At 35.9% G+C, this 24,976-nt stretch overlaps 2 protein-coding genes and 1 long non-coding RNA gene across 4 annotated transcripts; all 3 read left to right on the forward strand.

Annotated features, from left to right (window-relative positions):
* Positions 1–2,159: 2,159 nt before the first annotated feature.
* On the forward strand, positions 2,160–19,315 carry LOC107803109 (uncharacterized). 2 transcript variants are annotated; one of them, XR_012699350.1, is made up of 7 exons: positions 2,160–2,432; positions 2,573–2,649; positions 14,460–14,489; positions 15,887–15,919; positions 17,038–17,120; positions 18,537–18,621; positions 18,761–19,315. It is a non-coding gene; the product is annotated as an uncharacterized LOC107803109 (long non-coding RNA). The 2 variants fall into 2 exon arrangements; XR_012699349.1 differs by having other exon boundaries at positions 2,208–2,499.
* A 2,781-nt stretch (positions 19,316–22,096) lies between these two features.
* LOC142169722 (uncharacterized) lies at positions 22,097–22,534 on the forward strand. Its single transcript, XM_075231624.1, has one exon. The coding sequence runs from the start codon at positions 22,097–22,099 to the stop codon at positions 22,532–22,534; it is 438 nt and encodes a 145-aa protein (XP_075087725.1).
* Positions 22,535–22,767: 233 nt separating this feature from the next.
* LOC107803108 (uncharacterized) lies at positions 22,768–23,775 on the forward strand. The gene is made up of 4 exons (XM_016626726.2): positions 22,768–22,843; positions 22,911–22,975; positions 23,044–23,108; positions 23,166–23,775. The coding sequence occupies exons 1-4, from the start codon at positions 22,768–22,770 to the stop codon at positions 23,773–23,775; spliced, it is 816 nt and encodes a 271-aa protein (XP_016482212.2).
* The last annotated feature ends 1,201 nt before the right edge of the window (positions 23,776–24,976 follow it).

The raw sequence follows: 24,976 nt of genomic DNA on the forward strand, positions 1-24,976 counted from the left end.
AGCTATCAGCCTCGGGGTTAGTACGTGCTGCTGATTCTAGGAGACTTCAAGGTACTTCTGCTTGTGTCCGCAGATCTTCGGAGTCCCCTTCTACTCCCTCGCCTAGATACTTTCTTTATTATCCTCAAACTTTTGTATAGAGTTACAGAGATTATAACAGCTTGTGACTTAGTGATATTCCGGGTCTTGGAAAATTATTTTGTATATGCCGAGTGGTACTACTCTTGGCTATTTATAATATGTTGTTTATCCTAAAAATGTTGTGTTTCCTTTATATTTTTCGCAATAGTAGGCTTACCTAGTCGTAAAGACTAGGTGCCATCACGACACTTTACGGAGGGTTAATTTGGGGTCGTGACATTCATGCTGCCAGGTTTATACCTCACTTTTTGTGTTTTCAAACTATATGTCGTAAAGTTATTATACAAGCATGGAAAAACAGAGGCGAATTCAGAATTTAAATTTTATCGGCTCAACGTTTAAGGTTCTTAGTATTGAACCTATTATATTTTTGAAACTATGGGTTCCATCTACTATTTATTATAATTTAAGTAAATTTTTACACATTAATTTATACTACGTGTCAAAAGTTATGGGTTAAATAGAACCCGTCACCGGTGTGCTACATCCGCCCCTGTGAAAAAATATTCCATTTTTTTATGGTCCTAATAAAATATTTCCGCTTTTGACTTAAACACAATAGTTCTTCAATTTTTAAAGCTTAAAATTCTTATTTGGTAGTATAAAGTAGAAGTTAGTGATCGACTATTATTAAAATTATTTGGATATTAATAATTTATGCTTAAAATTTTAGTTGAAACACAAATTTTGGTGATTTACTATAAAAATCTCAAAACCTTACAAAATGTTGAAAAAGACAACGTGAGTCTTTTTGATTTGGTATTATTTGAATAAAATGGTGGTTGGGGATTGTTTGTATTGGCATTTGAAAGCTTTATTTCAAATTTGAGAATATTTGGAGTAGATTTGAGATGGTTTAATCGAAATTAAAGTTGTAAATTCTAAAAACACTTTGTTAAAATAACCCTAAAAAGGTATGTCAATCGGGTAGACTTCAGTGAATAACTTAACATATATGTAGAGTAAATATATCACTAACTTTACCAACCTGATAGAAAATCCCTGAAGAGCAACAATATGATAATCGTGTACACTTCAATGAATAACATAACATATAGGTAAAGTAATAATAACATCAATTCTATCAATCTGATAGAGAATTCTTGAAGAGCAAAAGTATAACAATCAGGTAGACTTCAATAAATAATTTAACCTGGTAGAGAAATTTCTGAAAAGCTGTGTGCGGGTTCAGAAGCCATTTTTTAAATACTGTCAATTTTGGAGACATTCTGCTAAGACCAGCCCCTCGGGCCATTCACGTCAGTCTCCCCAAGTTAACATCAAAAGGCCTCGATCATGACATGTATAATTATTTGTAATAGCCAAATTCGGTGGGCAAGGTGCACAAAAGGCCGTATTTAGGATTCGTACTTAAAGAATAGTCAAACTTCACATACGGGTTTGAAGTTGGGGACTATCAAGCCTAACTCGCGACTCAAATGTCTGAAGTTGGCATATAGCGTGTACAGTCCGAACTTCAAATATTTGGGTATGAAATTAGGTTTGGCAGTCCACAATTGTAATTTTTTGTTTCCGTACATGAACACTTCTTTTTGGTATTTGTATAAAAATATGGACCCAATTGAAATTGGAATATTTGTCAAAATCACCCTAAAAGTTCCTGGTGTTCAATTGTTAATGGGTCAAAGGGAGAGTCTGAATTACTTAGCTTACGCTAATAGAGGTCAATTGGGGCCTAGTTATGGTGATGTGAATATTAATGGTGAACTTTGTGTACATATCAAATTAAACGACCTAAACGGATATAAAGGGTCGTTTTGTTTAAGGGATAAAGAGAATAAATCTTGCTATAAATTACGTATTATTTATATATACATGATTTGATTTCTGATATAAAATGTTGAATATTTTGAACTAGCAAAAATTGATGTTGAATCTTTGCAGCTATGATAGAGATCATTTCCTTCTCCATTTTTAGCGCATGAAATAGTTGCTCATGCCTGAAGTTTTATACGAATTGAATTCAATACGGAAAGCATTTGCAAAAATTGTTTTTAAAAAAAGAAACAAAAATTAAAGAGTGACCTCAAAAAGGCTATTTGTGCAATTCACCCCTTTAATTGATGGGATTCTTTGAAATATCTCCTTTATTAATAGTAATTACGTTTGAAAGGGCGTCAAAAACTGGTCCAAACCTGCAAATCCAATAATTCTGACCAAATATACCAAACGGATATAAAGTCGAAGCTTTATAAAAATCAAAATTCCGATCTCCTATCATTGCTGAAAATGGAGAACACAAGTGAATTAACGACAGATCCAGGAACAAGGTACTCGAATTTGAAGAAAGCTTTTGTGATTGGAGTGCGCACCTTGTTAATTTCTTGTTCTAGAGAGGTACAATAATAAACTTTTCTTTTTTTTTGCCCTAAAACCACTGCTTTAATTATTCTCTTCCTTTTTGATGAAGAATTGAAGAAATTTGGTAAAACTTTCCCCAATTTCGCTCCAGCAGAAGTTGAACGCCTTCATCGGTTATATTTTCAGGTCAGCTTTTATTCTTATTCTATTCGTTTTTTTAAAATATTTTCTAAAAGCTTCAGAATTTGAGAAATTTAGAATATCTAATTGGAAATTGGACTTATTCGTTAAGTAAGTTAAAATTCATCACTGGAGTTTGGAGATATCGCGATTTGTTTTTTAGTTTAAGTTCCGCGTAAACTTATTTACATTCATGTGGCATTCTTAGATTATGCTATAACTTAAATCCTTTTTGAGTTTAAGTTCATGTGTATAGAAATTGACATGTGGTGTAAACGTTATTTACATTGTCAGCGGATATAACTGAAATCCTTTTGAGTTTAAGTTGTATACACTATAAATTTTGATGAAGTAAGGAGAATTCATTAAAAGCATCCAGCAGATGCAAGCAAAAGATTTGAATTAAGAGAGATGGTGTCTGCTCATATACACAAAAAAAGTATTCTATTACTAAGGAGCAGACACAATCAAAAAATTGAACACAACTAGTTTCAAGTGCCTGATTTAGCCAACTAAACAAATTCAATAAGCATTTTTCTCTGACTACATGAGTCGTAGTTGAGATCCCATCAAAACATCTGCGGTTCCTTTCATTCCAGATGCACCCAAAGATAGCAGCAGGCACCGTTACCCAATTTCTTTTTGATGGATTTACCAACTCTCCATGAACACCAACATTCATATGCTTCCTTGATGCTGTTAGGCTTGACCCAGGCTAGTCCAAAAATAGAGAGGAACATGTTCCAAATATCACATGCTAAAGGACAATGCAAAAAGAGATGTCTAACACTTTCAGAATCCAAATTGCACATGTAGCACCTATTCACTGTTGGTATACTCCATCTGCTGAGGTTGTCTTGTGTGAGGCATGCTTCATTTAAGGCAACCCAGCTGAAACAAATCACTTTAGGAGGCAGTTTTGTTCTCCTAATTAGTTTCCACGGCCAATTGTTTATCAGATCATTGTTGGAGCATAAGTGTGCATATGCTTTCTTCACTCTAAGTTTCCCCTCCTTAGAGTCCCCCCATTCCAGTTTGTCCTTCAGTTGGTGTTTGACAGCAATCTGTGCTAGCTTGGCCAGCAATTCCATTAGTTCATTAATCTCCCAATCTTGAAAATGTCTCCTGAATTGAGGGTCCCAAGAGCTGTTCTGCCAACATTGTTCTACAGTTGATTCTTGATCTATTGCCAGTAGGTACAAATTTGGAAATTCATTTTTTAGTGTCATTGTTCCCAACCACTTGTCTTTCCAAAACTTGATGAGTGTTCCACTCCCTAACTTGAGTTTTGAGTTAAGTTGGAACTCATCCCATAAACTGAATATGTGTTTCCATAGGCCTACGGAAAGTTGCAAAGTATAATTTTTATCTGTTTTCAGAATGTGCTCTCTATATTTTACTTTTCGCTGTTCCTAACATGTCTTTAGGAGCAACCTTAGGCCTGAACCTTTTCTTGTCCGGTCAATTTCTGATGATCAAGATTTTGTTTCTATAACATGGCAAAAAGTAGTGGTCTGATACAATTTTAAAAGTTCGTTGTTTCCTGTGTGTGTGTGTGTGTGTGTGTGTGTGTGTGTGTGTGTGTGTGTGTGTGTGTATATATATATATATATATATATATATATATATATATATATATATATATATATATATATATATATAACATTACAGATTTCCATATTTGCATGTCTAGATGTCACCCACCATGAGTTTTGGTCTTTGCCGAGGACATACCATACTGCTATTAGCTAGTTTACTTCGAGTTTGGAAGGACGGAGTGTTTCTTTTTCTGTGTTAATTTTTTCTGATTGCGCTACTAATAGACTAACACTGGCATCTAGACAAGGCTCTCTGTCTGCCTATCTTCGTCAAGAAACATCTCAGACTTCATGCATCTTGAGATTAAATGGTCAATAGTTATTTTATTTTTTCCCCATCAAGGATTTGATGTTTAATATTGCAAAGTATCGTACGAGCATTTTGTGAAAACACAATTCTGCTGCCTCATATTAGATTTGTTTCAAATTTTGGAGGACATGAAAGAAATGATAACACAACGCTGATTTTTGTGCTCCGGAAATTTGTTCCTCCACTCCATTTACATGTGAACTTCCCACTGTACCTTAGAGATTTTTTTTTTGGTGATAAAGTAAGTGGATTAAATAAAAGGTATCAAACAGATGCAATGAGTATATAGCATTTAAACTTGCAAAAAATCTAGCTGGCTTCTATACAACTATACCTTAGAGATTCACTTTGCAGTATATTGGTGGTCCCAGAAACCACACTACTTCTTTGGTAGAAAAGGAACTATCTTCAAGGTTTGATTTCAATCAACTGAAGAAAAAATTTGTGATGGGGCAATGGGTGCTAGTGTGGGAGAGTTTTACCAAGAGGGGCTACAGGGTTGCGTGAGGAGAAACTGGTCGGACATGACATGGTTGGACTAGGGTTGTGCTCCAATGCCGTTTTGACTTTAAAAGTATCTGAGTCTAATGTGCAAAGAATGAAGACCTAATAGGGGATCCACTGGTCAGAGGTGTGGAAAGGTGCCGAGGGAAGGGCTGTAACAAAGGAGAAAGAGGAGAGGGATTAGGGATTTGGTTGGCGGGGGGGGGGGGGGAATTTCACCACAGTTTTCATATTGGAGGAGGCAATTGGTGGTTTTGGGTTGTGACACTGGTCCCAAAACAGAGAACGAAATGAAACATCATTTGATTGCCACGTACTTTTCAATGTTGGTAAAAGGCATACTGTATTTCAGTGTTGACGGAGCATGGGAACTAACTTCTTGGAGCACAAGTATCAGCACTCGTGATGATATCTGTCTATTTTAGTTTATGTTGCGCAGATTCTTCAAAATGCTGCCGCACCCATACTTTTGGAGGATCCGACACGCACCCAGAGACATTTTCGGAGAGTCCGAGCAACATAGATTTTAGTCACTTGTTGTATTTGAAAGCCGTGAAGTCCCTTTTTAATTCCTGGGACAAACTAAAACAAACTACTGTAGTATTTAGTGGAGCATATTACATATTAAAGTGGTGAACGAGAGATTCAGAGGACTATGTTGGAGCTGCTGAACCAGTTAGATGGCTTTGATTCCAGAGGAGATGTTAAGGTGATTCTTGTAACCAATAAAATTGAGTGTCTGGATCCTGCCCTGCTTCGGCCTGGTAGGATAGACAGGAAAATTGAGTTCCCTCTTCCAGATATTAAAACAAGGAGGTGCATTTTCCAGATACACACATCAAGAATGACTTTGGCATTTTTGAAAAAAATGCTCTCAGGCACACTTTTCAAGGTTTTCCTCTCTCCTACTTCCTAGGATTGTAGATCTACTTTTTCCGGTGTACCATTCCACCGGAATTCTCTTCAGTTGTTCCTGAAGCTCAGTTTTCACCCACTGTGATCTCTGTTTACAACTTTTTTCCGTGTTCTCTCAGTTAAGATCTTAGTAATATCTTAGTAACAGTTGTGGATGGAAACACAATTTATTTTGCAATAGGTTTCAAGTCTTATGACATTACCAGGAATGAATCGAGGGCAGAGGTATGGTATGACTGGACAGAACGAGACAAAAACATGATAAGAACTTATTTCAACCAGAAAACGATGGAGTGGCTGTGCTATGCCATTAAGGAGGCTTCGAAGATGAAGGGGTACTCAATGAGAAGATGAAAGTTTCATGACCATTTCTCACAGATCTTCTGTTCAAAGAACTACAACAAACAGGGGCGTTATATAAGCATCATAAGCATCCAAGGGAAAAGAAGATCGGTAATTATTATTCCTGAAATAGCATTCAATGCAGACTGGACAGATATTACAACGAAAATAGAAAAATTCATTTATTGCACCAGACAAAAGACAACAACTATTATTCCAAAAACTACTAAAGAAGACCTTCCATACTCGGAAACTGTCAGAAGAAGCAAATGGAATCGAGGGAAATTAATGAAGCTACTGTCCAAGAAAGGTGGGGCAGCATTCACATATCTGGAGATCACTGCACCACCCAGAATGAACTTCTCAGCAGGAGCATAGTTGGTAGTTTTCTAAAAGAGATCTCTGATATCATCACTTTACCAGAAATTCGGCGATGGGCTAGTAGTTCATGGAAGCAAGAGCATACACTCAATATTTATGAAATGGGTGACAACAGATTTCTCTTCGAATTTGCTTCGAAGACAGTTGCAGAACATGTCCTCAGAGGAGAATGGTTTTGGAAGCGTCACAAGTTCAAACTACAATGGTGGTCTCCGATGGCAGGCACTGTTCCGGCAGTCGAAGAAGTGTATCACACATGGATCAGGCTAGTTGGTCTCCCACTTCATTTGTGGTCGCAGAAAGTGTTTGCAGCAGTTGGAGATTATTGCGGTGGCCGGATCCAAACAGAAGAAGAGACAGAGCTTCGAAATCATCTAAAATGGGCAAGGTTGAAAGTTTAAGGAGATGGTGGCGCTATTCCGAAGGCAGTGGACGTGGAATGTGAAGGAACAACTTTCACGATTCAGATTTGGTGCGAGTCACCGGTAAGGACCGAACCAGAGAAGATGGGTTGATAGCTTTGGACCGTTGGGTTTCAAAGGACAATACAACTGGCAAGGGAGGGGCTCAAGATACTGAAAAAGTGTTGGGGCACGTGGGTTGTTCAAAAGGTTTTGAATACTTTAATAAATCACGTGACCATACACGTGAGAAGATTACCCACTTGATCTGTAGTGAGGATTTGGGCCATAATAATATTACAAAATCTTTGGGCCCAGATATTTTAGCCCAATGCATCTCAGAATCTATTAATGAGATCCCTGCAGAGTCCAAGATAGATATTTTAAATGAGGAGATTATGACTAATGAATCTCTTCCACCGCAGGAGACCCAAACACCGATACTTCTTAAAGCAATAACACCGAAAGAAACAGAGAGAGAAGCAAAAGAAAGAGACAATGGGGAATTCCAAAGTGATTTATCAAAGGATGAAGAGCCTATGTTCGTTATTTCAGCTGATTGTTTTACAACAACAGAGAATCAAGAAGAGGGCAACATGTAGATGAGAGAGATGGGCGAAGTGAATGGCCTGACAATTGAAGAGGCAGTACCATTGAGCACACATGTTCATGTAGAAGAAACAGACCCTGATTTTGATACTCCAATTTGGGTACATCAAAATATCATCAGATTAAGCAAGGAGTTTGGGCTGGATTTCAAAGGATGTGAGAAGGAAGCACTTGAATTATTTATGAAAATTGATAGAAAAAGGCAAATAAACAGGGAAGGATCTAGCTCATTGTTACCAGACACGCCTAAGAAGAAAATCTCAAAAGAATTGAAGAGACTGGACATTGGTAGCAATTTTAAAAGCAATGACACACGAAGCAAGGGAGGTGTCACACTTATCCAGAATTGATGAAGGTAAACATTGTCTCATGGAACGTGAGGGGGTTGAACCGTAAGAAAAAGAGGGATATGATCAAGAGCTTGATTCAAAGTTGGAGAGCAGACGTTTTTTACTTTCAAGAATCCAAATTAGAAGGGGACGTAAGGAACGTAGTTAAAGAGCTATGGGCAAACAAATGGGTGAAATTTGCAAAGTTAGAAGCTAGTGGGACTAGGGGGGCATAATCATGTTGTGGGACAACAGAATTTGGGAGGGGGAGATCAGTAGCTTGGGATCTCATTGTATTACTTGCAAATTCACCGGTAAAAACCAGGATTTCACATGACACTTATCTAAGTGTGTATGCTCCAAATGATAGGAGGGATATGGAAGAAGTTTGGTGGAAATTGGGGGCAGCCATGGGTCTTTTTACTGGCCATGGGTGTTATGTGGGGATTTCAACACTGTGAGATTCCCTTCTGAGAAGAAGAATTGTAACAGATTCACTAGAGGAATGTTTGATTTCTCTGAGTTTATTGAGGATATGGAATTGGAAGATCTTCAACTTTCAGGAGGAAGGTTCACATGGAAGAAGGGGGAAAGACATGATATAGCAGCTAGAATTGATAGATTTCTTATCTCTGAAGAGTGGGTAGCAGCTTTCAAGAACATAAAACAATCTATTCTCTATAGAGTCACTTCTGATCACTCACCATTGTTACTAGAGTGTGGGAACTAGGAGCCAACGAAGTCTTATTTTAAGTTTGAAAATTCGTGGCTGCAAACAAAGGGTTTCAGAGAAAGGTTTAAAGGTTGGTGGGACTCTTTCTCTTGTGAAGGACGACCTGATTATATCCTTGCTTTTAAATTGAAAGCCCTGAAGAAGAAACTTAAAGAGTGGAACAGATCTTTGCAGGGTAATTTGGAACTGCAGAGACAAAACATCCTTACACAACTAGCTGAATTAGTAGAGATACAAGAGCAAAGAATATTGAATGATGAAGAAGTACACCTAAGGGTTGTCCTATCTGTGGAGTTTGAGGAAAATGCTAAACACGAGAAGGTGGCTTGGAGGCAAAGATCTAGGGCACAGGAAGGAGATAGCAATACTAAGTTCTTCTATAAAACTGCAAATGCCCATAATAGATACAACTATATTGAACAAATTGCAGCAGAAGGGGTTACTTTAAAAGATCCAGCAGACATTAAAAGGAGATAGTTTCCTTTTATCAAAAACATTATGCAGAATCAGAGGAATGGAGACCACAGGCTAGTTTCAGAGAATGCCCTATGATTAGTGCAGAGGAAATCCAGATGCTGCAAAATTCTTTTGAAGAACAGGAAATATGGGAAAGTGTGAAGGCTTGTGCAGGGGATAAGGCCCCTGGTCCAGATGGATATTCTATGGTTTTCTTTATACATTGTTGGGAGGTGGTGAGGGTGGAAGTGGTTGCTACCATCCAGAATTTCCATGAACAAGGTTTCTTTGAAAAAAGTTTTAATACTACTCTCATAGCATTAATTCCCAAGAAGATGGGTGCCAAAGAGTTGAAGGATTTTAGACCTATTAGCCTGATAGGTTGTGTTTACAAAATCATTTCAAAACTTTTAACAAAGAGACTTAAAAAAGTGGTACATAAGGTGGTGGATGCCTAACAGATGGCCTTCATAAAAGGAAGACAGATAATGGATGCCATCCTTATAGCAAATGAATGTGTAGATGCAAGGATAAAGAGTAAGAAACCTGGTATATTATGCAAATTAGACACGGAAAAGGCTTACGACCATCTCAATTGGAAATTCCTTTGGGGAGGGGGGGTTGCTTGAGAAAATAGGGTTTGGTGGCAGATGGATTAATTGGATCAGGTTTTGTACTAGCACAGTTAAATTTTCAATCTTGATAAATGGCTCACCGACTGGATTCTTTGCATCTGAGAGAGGTCTTAGACAGGGGGATCCCCTATCACCTTTCTTATTCATCCTAGCCATGGAGGGTTTAAATGATTTGATAAAAACAGCACAGACCAACAGTTGGATTAGGGGCTTTATTGTGAATCCCAGGGTTGCCTACAATCTGGAGATCTCTCATTTACAATATGCTGATAATACTTTAGTTTTTTGTGATGCTGATAGAGATAACCTGAAAGTACTGAGAGTAGTTTTCATTCTCTTTGAAGCCACTTCAGGATTACACATTAATTGGAGTAAAAGTTACCTTTACCCAGTTAATGAAGTTAATGAGATCCACCATCTGGCTGCAATTTTAGGGGGTAAAGTAGGAGTATTGCCAACAATCTACTTGGGTATGCCACTGGGGGCAAGGAGTAAATCAAAAGGGATTTGGAATGGAGTGAGAAGTGTGAAAAAAAACTAGTCAATTGGAAGAACCTATATCTCTCTCTAGGTGGAAGATTGATTTTGATAAATAGTGTTCTTGATGCTTTACCTACCTATATGATGTCTCTGTTTCCGATTCCTGTCAGTGTTGTGAAGAAGCTGGATGCTATCAGAAGAAATTTCCTTTGGCAAGGAAATAGTGACACAAAGTAAATGCACTTGGCAAAATGGAGTACTCTTACAACAAGTAAGAAGGAAGGTGGTCTGGGAATCAAGAATTTGATAATCCAAAACCAAAGCCTGATGATGAAATGGCTATGGAGATTTGCTGCTGAAGAACAGTCCTTGTGGAGGGATGCTATCAAGCTAAAATATGGGATGGATGGTAAATGGACTACTAAAGCTGTGAATAGCACCTATGGAGTCAGTTTGTGAAAATCCATAAGAAACTTATGGCCCATGCTCATCAATAAGTCTAGTTTCAAAGTAGGAGATGGTATGAAAACATCCTTTTGGGATGACAAATGGCTAGGGCAAAGGCCATTGAAACAACTCTTTCCAGATATTTACAATCTGAATCAACAACAGAGAGCATGCGTGAGAGAAGTATGGGGCAATCCAGGATGGAATCTTAGCTTCCGAAGACTATTGAATGACTGGGAGGTGGACAGGCTAACAGAGTTCTATAATACCCTGGAACAATTCAGGGGGCTTTCAACCAGAGTGGATAACGCACAAGGAATTTTTTTGTGAACTTAGCATATAAGGAGTTTAACCTTTCAAACAATCAGATTGATTGTTGGCCTTGGAAGATGATATGGAAAGTTAAAATCTCATCCAAGGTAGCATGCTTCACATGGTTATTGGCAAAAGAGGCAGTTTTGACTCAAGACAATCTTATTAAGAGGGGTTTTCCGTTATGTTCCCGATGTTATTTATGTGGTGAAGAGGCCGAGATATTCAATCATCTCTTTTTACACTGTAGAATGACAGATCAATTATGGAAGATATTTATTAATTTGAGGGGAATCAGGTGGATCATGCCAAGGAGAATCCAGGAAGTCCTAGCTTGTTGGAACAGAGACGGTAACCTTTCAGGACACAAAGAGAGATGGAAGATTGTCCCAGCTTGCATTTGGTGGACAATCTGGAAAGAGAGAAACCAGAGATGTTTTGAAGATAACAGAAGTTCCATTGAGAAGCTGAAGATGAATTGTTTAGTCCTATTTTATTTTTGGTGTAAACAGGAGTACTTACGAGAAGCTGAATTTATTTATGAGATTTTAGATTACTTATGATAGGTTAAGACTTAGGAACTCAGGCTTCAACTCTCCTTGTAACTATATAGGACTACACTGCTTTGTAATCTAATTTTATTATATATGCTAATATGTTACCTTCTCAAAAAAAAAAAAAAAAGGAATGACTTTGGCTGATGATGTCAACTTGGAAGAATTTGTTATGACCAAGGATGAGTTTTCAGGAGCTGATATCAAGGCAATATGTACTGAAGCTGGATTACTCGCTTTAAGAGAGCGGCGTATGAAGGTGAGACGTAAAAATGGGTAATCAGTTTGATTTATATTTCATGACGGGTAGGCATGCTCTAATATACGTCTAAAAAGGGGCCGAGGGGAAGAAGGGGTTGCTAGTTTGATTCAATTTCAGATAACTTCTTTTCTTTCGTTAGTATGACATGTCTATTTCGAGGCACATAGTTCTGGGTTAGCAAAACCCACTTGAAATGAAGGGCTCTTACTTTATTATAATTTAAAGCTTTGTGGAGTGGAGAGATGGAGTTTGAGCTTATTTTCCCCTGAACAAGTGCATCCTCCATCTTAAGTTATGGTCTTATGTGCCGAATAAGTGCATAGTCCATTTTATTGTACTCATGCAGTTAGAAGAATTGTGAAGATGGCCCGGAAAGATGAGGTTTATTGGACAAGGAAATATAGACATTGCAATTGATTCTTTAACATGTTCAGGATGTTGAAAAATGGAGAATATATTTGAGTTTTTTATACTTACCTAAATTGAACCATTAATTTTCTTTGGCATATTGACTGTTTAGACTTCGTCAGCTTTGTGCTCTGTATATAAAATCCTTAACTTTTAAAAAAATCTTTGGCATATTGTATGTCTAGTCTGGAAAAGTAAAGATTATGAGGAAGAGAAGATCAAATATCTAATTATAGTTAAATTGCCGTACTGTTCTTTACTAAGGAAAAATATATTAAAAAGATATACATTTTTAAATTTCCTGATCATACTCATGTCTTGTGGCCTACTGTTTGATTGCATTCTTTCGCTTCGGTTTTCTTAAATATCTTGTTGTTGTTACCTCTTGTTGTCTCTTTAGCCGAGGGTCTATCGAAAACAACCTCTCTGCCCTCCCAGGGTAGGGGTAAGGTCTGCGTACACACTACTCTCCCCAGACCCCACTTGTGGGAACTCACTGGGTTTGTTGTTGTTGTTGTTGTTGTTGTTGTGTTTCCATAGTCTTGTACCGTGAGGTGATCTGCTAAGTTTTGTGCACCAGTTGTTCCTCACACCATGTTTAGCATTAATCACTGATTTCCACAAACCATGGTCCTTTGATCTAGCCTCTTTTTCACTTTAACTGGAATTGAGAATAATGACATGAAGTAAGTAGGAATACTATCCAACACACTGTTAATAAGCGTTAATCTACCCCCCATAGAGAGGTACTGCATTTTCCAGGAGGCCAATCTTTTCTCAAACTTCTCAATAACCCCACTCCAGATTCCTTGTGATTTGTATGACGCTAGGTATGCAGTGGAAAAGGATCCCACACTACAACACATTACATCGGATAAATACTTCCAGATTAGGAACATCATTGAAAGGATAAATTATGCTTTTTGACTTGTTCATTTGTAAACCTGATATGGCTTCAAAAATCATAAGTGTGAGGTTCAGGTACATTACTTGTGATCTCTCAGCCCCACAGAATATGAGAGTGTCATCTGCATAGAGAAGATGTGAGACTGAGATTGAATTATGTGCATCATTCCCCACCCTAAATCCTTCCATCCAGTGCAGCTGCTTTGCTTTGTCAATCATTTTGCTAAGACCCTTCATAGCTAGGATATATAGAAATGGAGAGAGAGGATCACCTTGTCTGAGACCTTTTTGAGGAGAAAAGAAACCAACAGGCCCACCATCGATCAAAATAGAGTATTTAACTGTTGCAATACTAAATTTGATCCACCTAATCCAGACTTCTCCCAAATCCATTTTCCTCAAAACAGTGATGAGATATGACCAATTTAGTTGATCGAAGGCTTTTTCAATAGCCAATTTGAACAGAAGACCAGGCTGCCTTGATTTCAACTTCCAATCCAGAACCTCATTAGCTAACAATGCTGCATCTATGATCAGTCTTGATTTGATGAAAGCATTCTGATGTCCCGATACCAACTTTCCTTCACACCCTTCAACCTTTCTGCTAGGATCTTGGAAACAATTTTTTAGACACGGCCAATTAGACTGATTGGTCTATAATCTCTCAGTTCCACAACCTCTTTCTTTTTAGGGACTAGGGCTATGAATGATGCATTACATAATCTTACCATCTGGCCGGTTTGGTGGAAATGTTGGATAGCACTCATAATGTCATGTTTGATTACGTCCCATGTTTTTTGATAGAATGCCATAGTATACCCGTCTGGGGCTAGAGCTTTGTCTGGAGCACTTCCTGTGATTGCTTCCAGTACCTCAGACTCCTCAAAAGGTCTTTCCAGCCTTTCTCCCCCTCTGTGATTGATGCTACATCATCCGGTCTTCGTGTTAACCTATTGTTGTAAGTCAAATTGCATTGACGGGTTGATAAAATTTTTACATGATAGGTTAAATTGACTTACAACAATAGGTAAATCTTCATGGCAAGCCTTATAGTAACCTATGAAATACAATAATATCTTGCTGTACTCGGTTAAATTGAACATCTAGTGTAAATATTATTTACAATGTCAGTGTATATAATTTAAATCTTGTTTTTAGCTTAATTCTAGTTATTTACATATTTTTGACTAGCTTAATTATTTTCTTCTCCTATGAATGTTTTATTCTCTTTCAGGTGATTACTTGTTTGTACGAGAGTATAGAGGTATGTCGTGAATACAATTTAATGGCCCCTTTTCCCCTGGGTGAAATTTAATGCACGAAATTATGATTATTGTTATTACAAAGAATGAAGGTTATGCATTATGGTGAAAAGCTAGCCTTCTGCGTAATCTTTGGTGGGCAGAGTTACGTGGTAACTGTGCTGATGGGAGGTAGCAGATATCTAATGGAATAATGAAGGTTCCCGCAAGCTAGCCTAAACACCACCTTCGTAAATAAATAAATTAATAGAAGAATCTAAAGACGTGTACAACTTATTGCTATCAATCATCTCGGTTCGTTTAGTAATAATTGTTGTGCTTGTTTAATCGGCAGTTTTGATGAATCTTCCTAATCTCAAGCATCTTTGATTTTGTTCCATTAGTGCTAGGGCTTTGGTCTGTTTGATGTATCCGTTTTAAAACACTACAAGCATAATCTTTACTTGTGATTGAATACTTATTCAATTGATTCTCTTGTTAAGTGTTACTATTGATTAATAGCCTGTCAAATACATGGTTTGTGTCTGTGATGTCTATCTATATCAGGTATTTCTATTTCACAATATGCTCAACTGATGTTTAGCTTTTATCCCTAAAGAAACAGTAGATCAGGCATGATGCTTCTTGCTTAGAGAGAGTTTGAAGAATACTAGCGTTTAGATGTTCTACTCTATAATATCATGATTCATTATCAGTTGGAACTCGGAATATTACGGAAATAATCAATGCCAAGTCCTGCCTACTCTTGCTTTCTTCATGTTTCATGTGTTATCTCTTCTCCGTCAAAGGAACTGAAAGAAGTCTATTTTACTTCATATCCTCAAATTGCATGCCCCCCCCCTTAACACACACACTAAAAGGAAGAAAAGGAAAATTGATACATGAAATGAATCTTTAGTTTGTGTTTAATATATTATAGTTAAATGCACTGTGCGTTTTTTTGAAACTTCTTATTAAATCTTCATTCCTTCTCAATGTGACCAGGGCTCATTTGGATAGTAATTCTTATTTGTGGCTATGTTGCTCGGACTCTCCGAAAATGTGGCCGGATACGTGTCGGATCCTCCAAAAGTAGTACATTTTTGAAGGATCCGACACGGGTGCGGCTACATTTTGGAGAGTCCGCGCAACATAGATTTGTGGAAAGAGAATACAGATAGAGTGTCTCTCCATTTTTGTTTTGTTTAATGACCCTGTTATTGGGTTTATTTTTGTTGTAGTTATAATGCTATTTCAAAGTATTATTCCATGTTTACTAGTGAACTTATAGAATTTTGAGGAGCTTCTCATTATTGAACAGATATGAGTTGACTATATCAAATATATTATTTGTTAGATTTTGTTATTCTCTCCTTTAATTGGAAGGGCAATGTTGAATTGTCTGTTTCAAATGTTGCAGGATGAATTTGAGTCTTTATGCGAGGAGACATAGGTACATATCATATGCTTCTTAGTTTATTAAAGTTATTCTGAGAAAATATGCATCCTATTTCTGGAGAAGTAAAAATTGAATATACCTTACATAATAAATACTCCCTTTGCTGCTTCAAAACTAAGCATTCTGCAAGATCTACTCTACCTTCTCACTTCTACTAAAACATCTTTCAACTTCTAATAAAATATAGTTTTGAAAGAAAAATTCCAAAAATTATGATTAAGTTTAAACGTGAAATTTAGTTTTCTGTCCCTCAAGAGCGTACTTATCTGTTTAGCTGACAGCTAAATTAGATTCTCCTGGCGTCCATATTGTAAGGTGAATGAAAGAATAATGATTTGCAAAAGTTACACCCCCAGTCTATGAGGACTGCCAAGTGCCAACTGGTCTTCAGTTGACCACAGCACTAGTAACTTTTCAGGATGTGTACTTCTCGACCGAGATATAAGTTCTTCTTGCACTTGCTCCTCTTCCGGACAAAATCTGAAGATAATAGAGCATTACTGAGGATTGTATATTGTAGAAAAGAGAAGTTCTTAGAAAATATCTACCAATTTACGTCTAGATTATCAAATGTGCTTTCCTAGAAGTCTCTCTCATTGTAATGTTGAGATTTTAAGATAAAGCTTTGCTTTCATATGGATCAAGTGTAAGCTGACCTCCAGTTAGAATTTCATTAACTGTGATCATTTATTCTATTATGCCTGATGAGAACAAAGGTTCCATGTATTGGAAACTGTTTGGGAAAGCTCTGCCTTGTAAAACCTAGTTATGCCATTGGAGAAGAGATTCATAAGAGAGAAGGAAATTAACTGTATGAGAATTTTTAAAGAAGGGGCCATAAATTTCCTTAAAAATTCTTTGGTTCCCTCATGTATTCGTTTGATTATGTAACTTATTGCGCATGCAAATCGATATTGTAGAAGACAGATTCCAACAAGTTAATTATGTCCACATTTCACTTGACTGAATTCTTTTATTAGGAAAAATTGCATTTTTCAATACCATTTCTTTTGATATGATGTTTACCCGGAATGCTTATGTGAGTTTTGATTATTAAGTTGGAATAATGTGTGTGATATGGTTTTCCTTGGTATCGTGTTTCCTACTTGTAGGCAGGAGCAACTCTCAACATGGTGGAGGAGCTTGTGGAAGAACAACGGTTGGAAGAAAGCTTGAACTCCTTGTTTCTGGAGAAGTATGCTTACTTCCATTATTTAAAATTGCATAAGCAGGATTAGAATGGTTTTCTTCTACCCACTATTGTTTTAGAAAAAGCTTTCTGGAATTCTATTTATCTGTTTTGGTCACATCACGTGAAGGAAATCCACTCTAGATGATAACTGGACCTGCGCATATGAGCTAAAAAACTGTGACGAACATCCTTAGTGCTATAGTAGTCTTTCTTGTTACAAGTGACATAGAGTACTAAGTTTTTTGAGTCCTCTTCAAACCCATGCATATATCCTGTGGTGTAACAAGAAAAATGACCTTCTAGGGAAGGATTTGTGCTGTAGGTGTATCTGAAGAACAGACACTTGTACACTATAATTTGCATCAAAATTGTCTAGATACTTTATAGTTTATACTTCTGCTTCTCTGGTTTTGGTTCCTCTTCTCATCTTCTTCTTCCCATGCTACCTCTGAACTGTCTTGTTAGCTTTTATACTTTGCCAAGTGCAGTACAAAGCTTTTATACTTTGCCAAGTGCAGTACAAAGCTTTTATACTTTGCCAAGTGCAGTACAATCCACTAGCGCAACTTTAATACCTTAATAACTTTACAGTTTGCACACCACCATGACAGTCAAAAGATGTATTGACTACTGATTTTCCAATTTCTCAAAGGATTTGGCCTGAAAGAGAAAGTTTAAGTAGAAGTTGAATCATATCTTATTATAACTCTTTAAACGCGAGGAAATAAACGAAAATGTAGCATTGATTTTCTGTAGTGTAGAAGCTATTTGTTGATGGTGAATGTACCGATTCACTATTAGCACAATAGTTATCTTCCACAGGCTATTCTTGATTTCTTGAAATTGGAACTGGACTTCTTTTGTGAATTTCCATGTTATTCAATAGATGGACTTGTACATTTGTCATGTGTATCACGAAGGCATATGGTTATGCATAGATTTTCAAAGTATCTCTGAATATAATACATATCCTTGGGACAACTCTTAAGGTCGTAAATGTCTAGTGCATGCTAGATATTGTGTGGTCTGGATGGTCAACTGAAAAACATGGACTACAAGCTCCGGAAAAGGAGAAACGAGCAGGAAAAAGCATTCTCGTTTCACTACCAATAGGTATAGATAGTAATATGTAATTCTATGTAAAGGTATCGTCATGGTGGATACTGCATATCCAGATACTGAATTCTTAATTAGTAAAACTAAAACATACAATTCAGTTTATATCTGTCTATTATGCAAACTTCTTCATGGTTCTTTAAATGAGAGAATGTTGATGGTTGTTGAGGCTTTTGATACTATTGAACAAGACTTCTATTTTTTTAAGTGTTAGTATATTTACTTTCGGTCCTAATGCTTCGTGGAGTCTTATATGCCTGTGAAAATATAGCGAACTTCTAGTAATAGCTAGTCATTTTGCAGGAGTAATACTGAAGAAGTCATGATGCACTACCTATCTGAAGCCAAAAAGGACGAGATCAGTGATTTGATGGCTATGTTAGAGAAGGTGGTCTCAGTCATTTTCTTACTCTTGTAAATGAAGAGCTAATGCATCATTTTTCACAAGATGTGCATATCATCTTTTTTCTTATTTAAAACTAAAATTTCCTCGACTAATTGGTTGACATCCTAAAATGATTTGTTAGGCAGAAGAATAGAAACGTGCCGTCACTTCTCTTCTTGAAGCCCCAAAGAAAGAAAGGCATAGTGCTATTGCAGAATTTAGAGAGGCAAATACCTGAGAAGCCTGCTTAGGCTGTTTGATAAAGGCAAGTCTTTCTGGAATAAACCTTGGACCATGCACCCTTTTTTCCATTGATTCAAAGAATTGAACCTTTGCCCTGTGCTCGAGTACAATCTTTTGTGGAGTTACTATGGTGAAAAGAAAGATATCAAGTGTCCAAGATTTTTTTTTTAAAAAAACAAACAAATAGTCATCTCCGTGACATCTACGAAGTAATTGATCGATGATATTTGCAGTTCCAGCTTTCATTGGTTCTGCTTCTGATTTTGTCTAAGGTGCGAGTTAAATTAAATTCTGTGTCTGAACATTTTTTGTACTGTTTTCTGAACGTGTTGCTGTATATTTCTCGCATGTTCTCCCCGTGATAAGATCTTTGTATTGAAGAGATAATTGGATTTTCTGTTGTTTTCTATCAGTTGTAAAGCAAAATGGACCAAGGTGTAGTGACTTCTTATCAGTTATTTTCCCTTTTTTCCTTTCTGAAAATTGGTGATTTCTTTTGGAGTACTACAAATTATGAAGTATATGCTCTCGAACTAGGATTCAGAATAAGTTGTCACCCCAAACTATTAGTTGCAATTACTTAACAAGCATTTATTGTTGAGGATTGTTTTGGAGTTAGTTTATCATTGGCCTTTATTTAGAAGAAAAAGAAAGGGAAAGGGGAAACACAAGAAATAAACTCTCATCTCTGGAACAGTAGTTATGATGTGAATGTGAAGAAATATTGGTCCATTCATCCATGTTAAGATATATTGATCATGTTATAATCATTTATGCAGATTCACAAGGACCTAAGCCTAGTAAAGGGCTGAATACATATGCGGCCTGTACTGAGTTTTGTTCCAATTGAACACTTGGACCTACTCACAAGTGTGCCTATTGAACACTTATTTGACAATCCTACACAAATCAAAGCGCGTGCATGCCACTTGCTATTGACATATCAAATATAACCAATCAGAAAAAGACACGTCAATTACGAATAGAAAAGTTAAAATTTCAAGAAAACGAAGAGAGAGAAACATTGACCGGAAAAGAATTCTGGCGAATGTTCATCTTCTCCAATTTATTATTTCTCATTCTCATTTTGTTGTCTTTCTTCTTCCTCTTGAAATGAAAAATCAAATCTGCTGGAAAGTAAGTGGGAGTAAACTGCTACCGCCCTCCAATCCATTTTCAATTCTTCAACCACCTCTGCAGATTCTCGAATTTATAAAATGCATCTTCTGCAGATTTTTCTTGTACATGCCAATGGTAACTAATAGTGATGCTACTGATTTGATTCTAACTTGTTCTTCACTTGATCAGTTACAAACTACACTAAAGTATCCTAATTGCTCACTTCAATTTGACTTATTTCTCTCGAGCTATGTTAAAAAATTTCTGTTCCATCTCTAATCTATGATATTCAGCTCATTCAAGTGGCTTGATTTTAATTTCTCGTGGCCATAACACTAGGCTTAATTACTTTCTAAAGCAAAACCCTAAGATCTCGCCGGAAAGTAAAGAGGGGAAGTAGCCGGGCGTAGAGTGGTGGCGACAGATAAGAAGGGGAAAAGATAGAAAAAATTTATAAATGATAAATTAAGTCTTTTCACTCTCTAAATAAGAGGTGTGATACACTTTGTCAAAGACATTGTTAATAAGGTATTATGCTGCTTACTGATTATCTCATTCAAGTAACGGTGATATGAATATCTCAGCTTAAAGTACTTTCTTATTTTTCTTCCTTGGATCCCTGACGAAAACAGTTCATTATTGCGCATTCTTCAGATAAGGACGGGGAATCAAGAATCCGGTACAGGCAACAATATCGACTTCCAAAATTAGTGACTAGTTTTAGCTATTGTTGTATCTTCCTTAGTTCGTGCTCTCGAGAACCTGGGGTGGTCTACGAGTGAGAAAATTGCAATGCATATATAAGCAAAATGTGTTCTATTTTAATATATACCTTACAATAGTTTGCACACCCTTGACACAATTGTAGGTTCGAATTTCAATGCAATCTTTTGGTACAACCTATTTGTTTTATATTATTATATTTTCAAGAAACAATATAAGTGTAACCTTCGCATCCACGTTTTCCTTTCCAAAGTAGAAGTGTCGTTCTTTTCCAAATCCCAACCAACCTTTGACTTTCTTTTTCTTTTTAAATTTTTCAATAAACAAATACTACATTAAAGATCATTATTTAATTGAAAGTTACTTAATAAAAAATTCTAAAAGCAGACCTAAACCTAACTTTTTGTCAAAATAGAAAGAAGAAACATAGAGAAACAAAAGAATCCCTTGTTTTTTGCCTTGCTAGCCTGGTGTGTTATTGTCGGATGTCCGTGAAATCTTACACTCTAACTCTGAATCTATTCAATTTCTGGTTAGACTCTTCTGTCTTTCTCTTATTCTTTTTTTTTTTTGCTCAATTTATAATCTGAATTTTATTGTTAGAGTCTTTAGAGATTGAAAATTTACTAAATACTTTTAAATCTCTTAAACAGTTTACAACTAGAATAAAATAATTGATACTTAGATTACCCGATTCATCATTCCTAAACATATATTTGTTCTTTAAAAAAGAAAATAAGAAAAAAATTGGTGGATGTGTATACGAATTTGGGACATAGTTTGAATTTTCAGATTTTGATTTTCTTCGTTCATTATATTATAAAGGCATTTCACATGGCACGAGTTGGAGACAATAGAAGTTAATTATGAACTTCTTCTATGATGATAGTTGTCTGAAAGGATACTGATTAGGAACTATTTGATTTTTAACTGTCTCATTCATAATGCCTAAACTCATATTTAAGAAGCAAAACTTGTATATTGTTCTTGGATCCTGCTAATTAAGCTGGAGTGGTGGTAAGGTTTAGCTTTTTTGACTTGTGTAGTATTACAATGAGTACTTACGGTGCTTTTTAATAGATTTTCTTTCTATTTCTAGTAAGTGTGATGCACTTGACTATTATTTCAGTTTGATTTGAAGTTTCAATGGACTTGAGAAATTTTTTTAGTAAGGTACCAAAAATAAGTTTAACATCTCAAAATCAACCTAATCGAGAAGAAACTGTAGACCAATCAGAAATATCGTCGCATTCTGGTCAGAGATAAAAACTTGATTTAAATTCTATAAATTATGATCCAGCTGAAAGAATTCCAATTTTGAATTATCATCCAAACCATCGTGATGAAATAAGGAGGGAATACCTTCGAATTGATCCTTGCCAACCTCGGAGTCATGACTTCCTTCAATCTGACTTTTGAGGATCAAAGCATCATTTTCTTTCTAAATGGTTTGATGATTATGGTGACTGGTTGGAATATAGTGAGTACAGATGCGACATATTGTTTGCCTTGTTATTTGTTTAAAGGTGATAATATTCATCAAGGTGGAGGTGATGTATTTTCAAGTAAAGGGTTTAGAAATTGGCATAAGATCAAAGACAACTTTTCAAAGCATATTGGTAGGTCGAGTAGTGTTCATAATCAAACAAAAAGAAATTATGAAGATCTAATCCAACAACAACATTCCATTCATGCTGTATTTGACAAACAATCTGATCAAATGAAATATGAATATCGGCTTCGCTTAAATTCTTCAATTTATGTGGTGAGACTTCTCTTGAATCAAGGATTGGCACTCCGTGGTCACGATGAAAAAGTGAATCGTCATTGAATAGAGGTAACTTTCTTAAAGTTCTTTCATGGTACCGAGATAGATCTGAAAAGATTAAGCCTTTTGTATTGCAAAATGCTCAAAAAAATAATAAAATGACTTCTCCATACATCCAAAAAAAAATTGTGACTGCATGTAAGATAAAAATAATTAAGGCTATAATAGAGGATCTAAATGGTGACTGTTTTTCTTTATTAGTTGATGAATCTTTTGATGTGTCACGAAAAGAGTAAATGGCTTTAAGATATGCTGATAGAAAAGGATTTGTGATAGAAGCATTTATTGGACTTGTTCATGTTCCTGATACCAGTGCTTTATCCCTGAAGAAAGCAATTATTTGATTCTATTATTGATGTACTTGATACTCTTGTTGAAGATTCAAGTACTTTAGATGAAAGAGCTAAGGCACCAGGATATTTTAGAAGTTGCCAAATGTTTGAGGTTGCTTTCATGTTGCATTTTATGAAAGATATTTGAGAATCACATATGATCTTAATATATCGCTTCAGAAAAAGGAGCAAGATATTGCTAATGCCATGATACTTGTTGAAGTAGCAAAACAAAGGCTTCAAGAGTTAAGAGTTAATGGATGAGATCCACTTAAAAATAAGGTATCTACATTTTGTATCAGGCATGATATACTGATACCCAATTTTGATGAGTCATATGCTAACTCTGGAAGATCACGACGCAAACTTGTTGATCATACTACTTTACATCATTATCGTGTGGATGTATTTTATAAGATTATTGATTGGCAACTTCAAGAACTTAACGGTTGTTTCAATGAGGTGACAAGGGATTTGTTTCATGGAGTAGCTTGCCTGAATCCAATTTATTCATTTTCTAGTTTTTACATCAGGAAGATAGTGAGAATGACTAATTTATATCCTGATGACTTTGATGAATTTAATTTGGGTGTCCTTGAGAATCAACTTGCTAATTATATTGTTGATGTACGTGATATTGATCAAAGGTTCTCCAATTTAGGTGGACTTGGTGAACTTTCAAAAAAACTAGTTAAGACAAAGAAGAATATTACTTATCCTCTTGTATTATGCTTAGTGAAACTTGCTTTGCTTCTGCCAGTTGCCACTGCAATCGTTGAAAGAGCTTTTTCTGTAATGAAGTTTATCAAGAATGACTTGCGTAATCGAATGAATGATGAATTTTTGGACGGCCGCATAGTGCCTTATGTAGAAAAAAAGTATTTCGTACTATTTCTAATGAGGTTATTATAAAAATATTTTAAGAGATAAGATCTCGTCGAGTACAATTATAATAATATATTTAAATTATGCTTGCAGTAGTAATATTTTTTTTGTTGATTCCTTTATATTGGTTTTGATTTATACAATAGTTAATTCTGTTAAAGTGTTTTTATGATTTAGCTAAATATTGTGTATTTTATTATAAAAAAATTCGGTGCACCCATTCATAAAAAAATTATTTATTTATCCAACGATTGAACACCCTTCGTAAAATTCCTAGCTACGCCACTACCTAGGTTAAAGTAAAGGCTACAAGACCTGTCAATTCAGAGTAGTACCTGTAAATCTAAAGGAAACTATTAGCAGTGCTTTCAATTTCAAGCAAGACACAATGCTCGTTTGTGTCTTGGATATCCTTTAATATGATAGATTATGTTTTAATGAATATGTAATACTTTTTCAATTTGAAATTTATGGTTTCAGTATTCTAATCCTTTTAAATTAATAATTAATAGCTTAATATAAATTCATACATATTCAATAAATTTTTAATACAAATACCTCTACCCCTGCAATAGTGTGGGGCCGAACAAGGAATGTTGCCCTTTTAACTCTTTCCTGTATTTGGCTTCCCCTGCATTGCCTTGTTTAGCCTTGTCCTACTCTTTACTGCTATATTAGATTTTAAAGTTAACTATTTTTTCATTTATAGTTTCTTTACCTTTTTATTATTTTCAAAACATTTCTCATATGTTTACCAATCAATAGCCGAAGGTGACGAGAAAAGTTTTATTTTTTTTGAAGTAAAACTTTTTATAAGATTGTTACAATTCAACTCATCTCCGTCCACTAAACAATGCAGAATGCAAAGAAATCATATAACCCTTCTACATCCACAATCTAACTTAGACGGCGAACTGGCAATTTTCATCTTTTGCATTCAATCTTAGCGGTATATAATTTTGAGAAATTTTCAGAAACTACTATTGTGTAGTGACTATTAACTTTCTATAGCTACCATATATATAATTATTTCCTATAGCTACTATTTAGTTGTTACGCTAGTGTATTCGCGCTACTGTATTCATGAATACAGTAGCGAAATTCGCCTAAAAAATAGGGGAGTTCAGTTGTGCGACTGTATTCTCGCTACTGTATTCATGAATACAATATACATTGTAATCGTTTGTATACATTGTATTCAATTCACAGATATTCATTATTCACTACT

This window comes from Nicotiana tabacum, chromosome 15 (genome assembly GCF_000715075.1).
Source record: "Nicotiana tabacum cultivar K326 chromosome 15, ASM71507v2, whole genome shotgun sequence".
NCBI lineage: Eukaryota > Viridiplantae > Streptophyta > Magnoliopsida > Solanales > Solanaceae > Nicotiana > Nicotiana tabacum.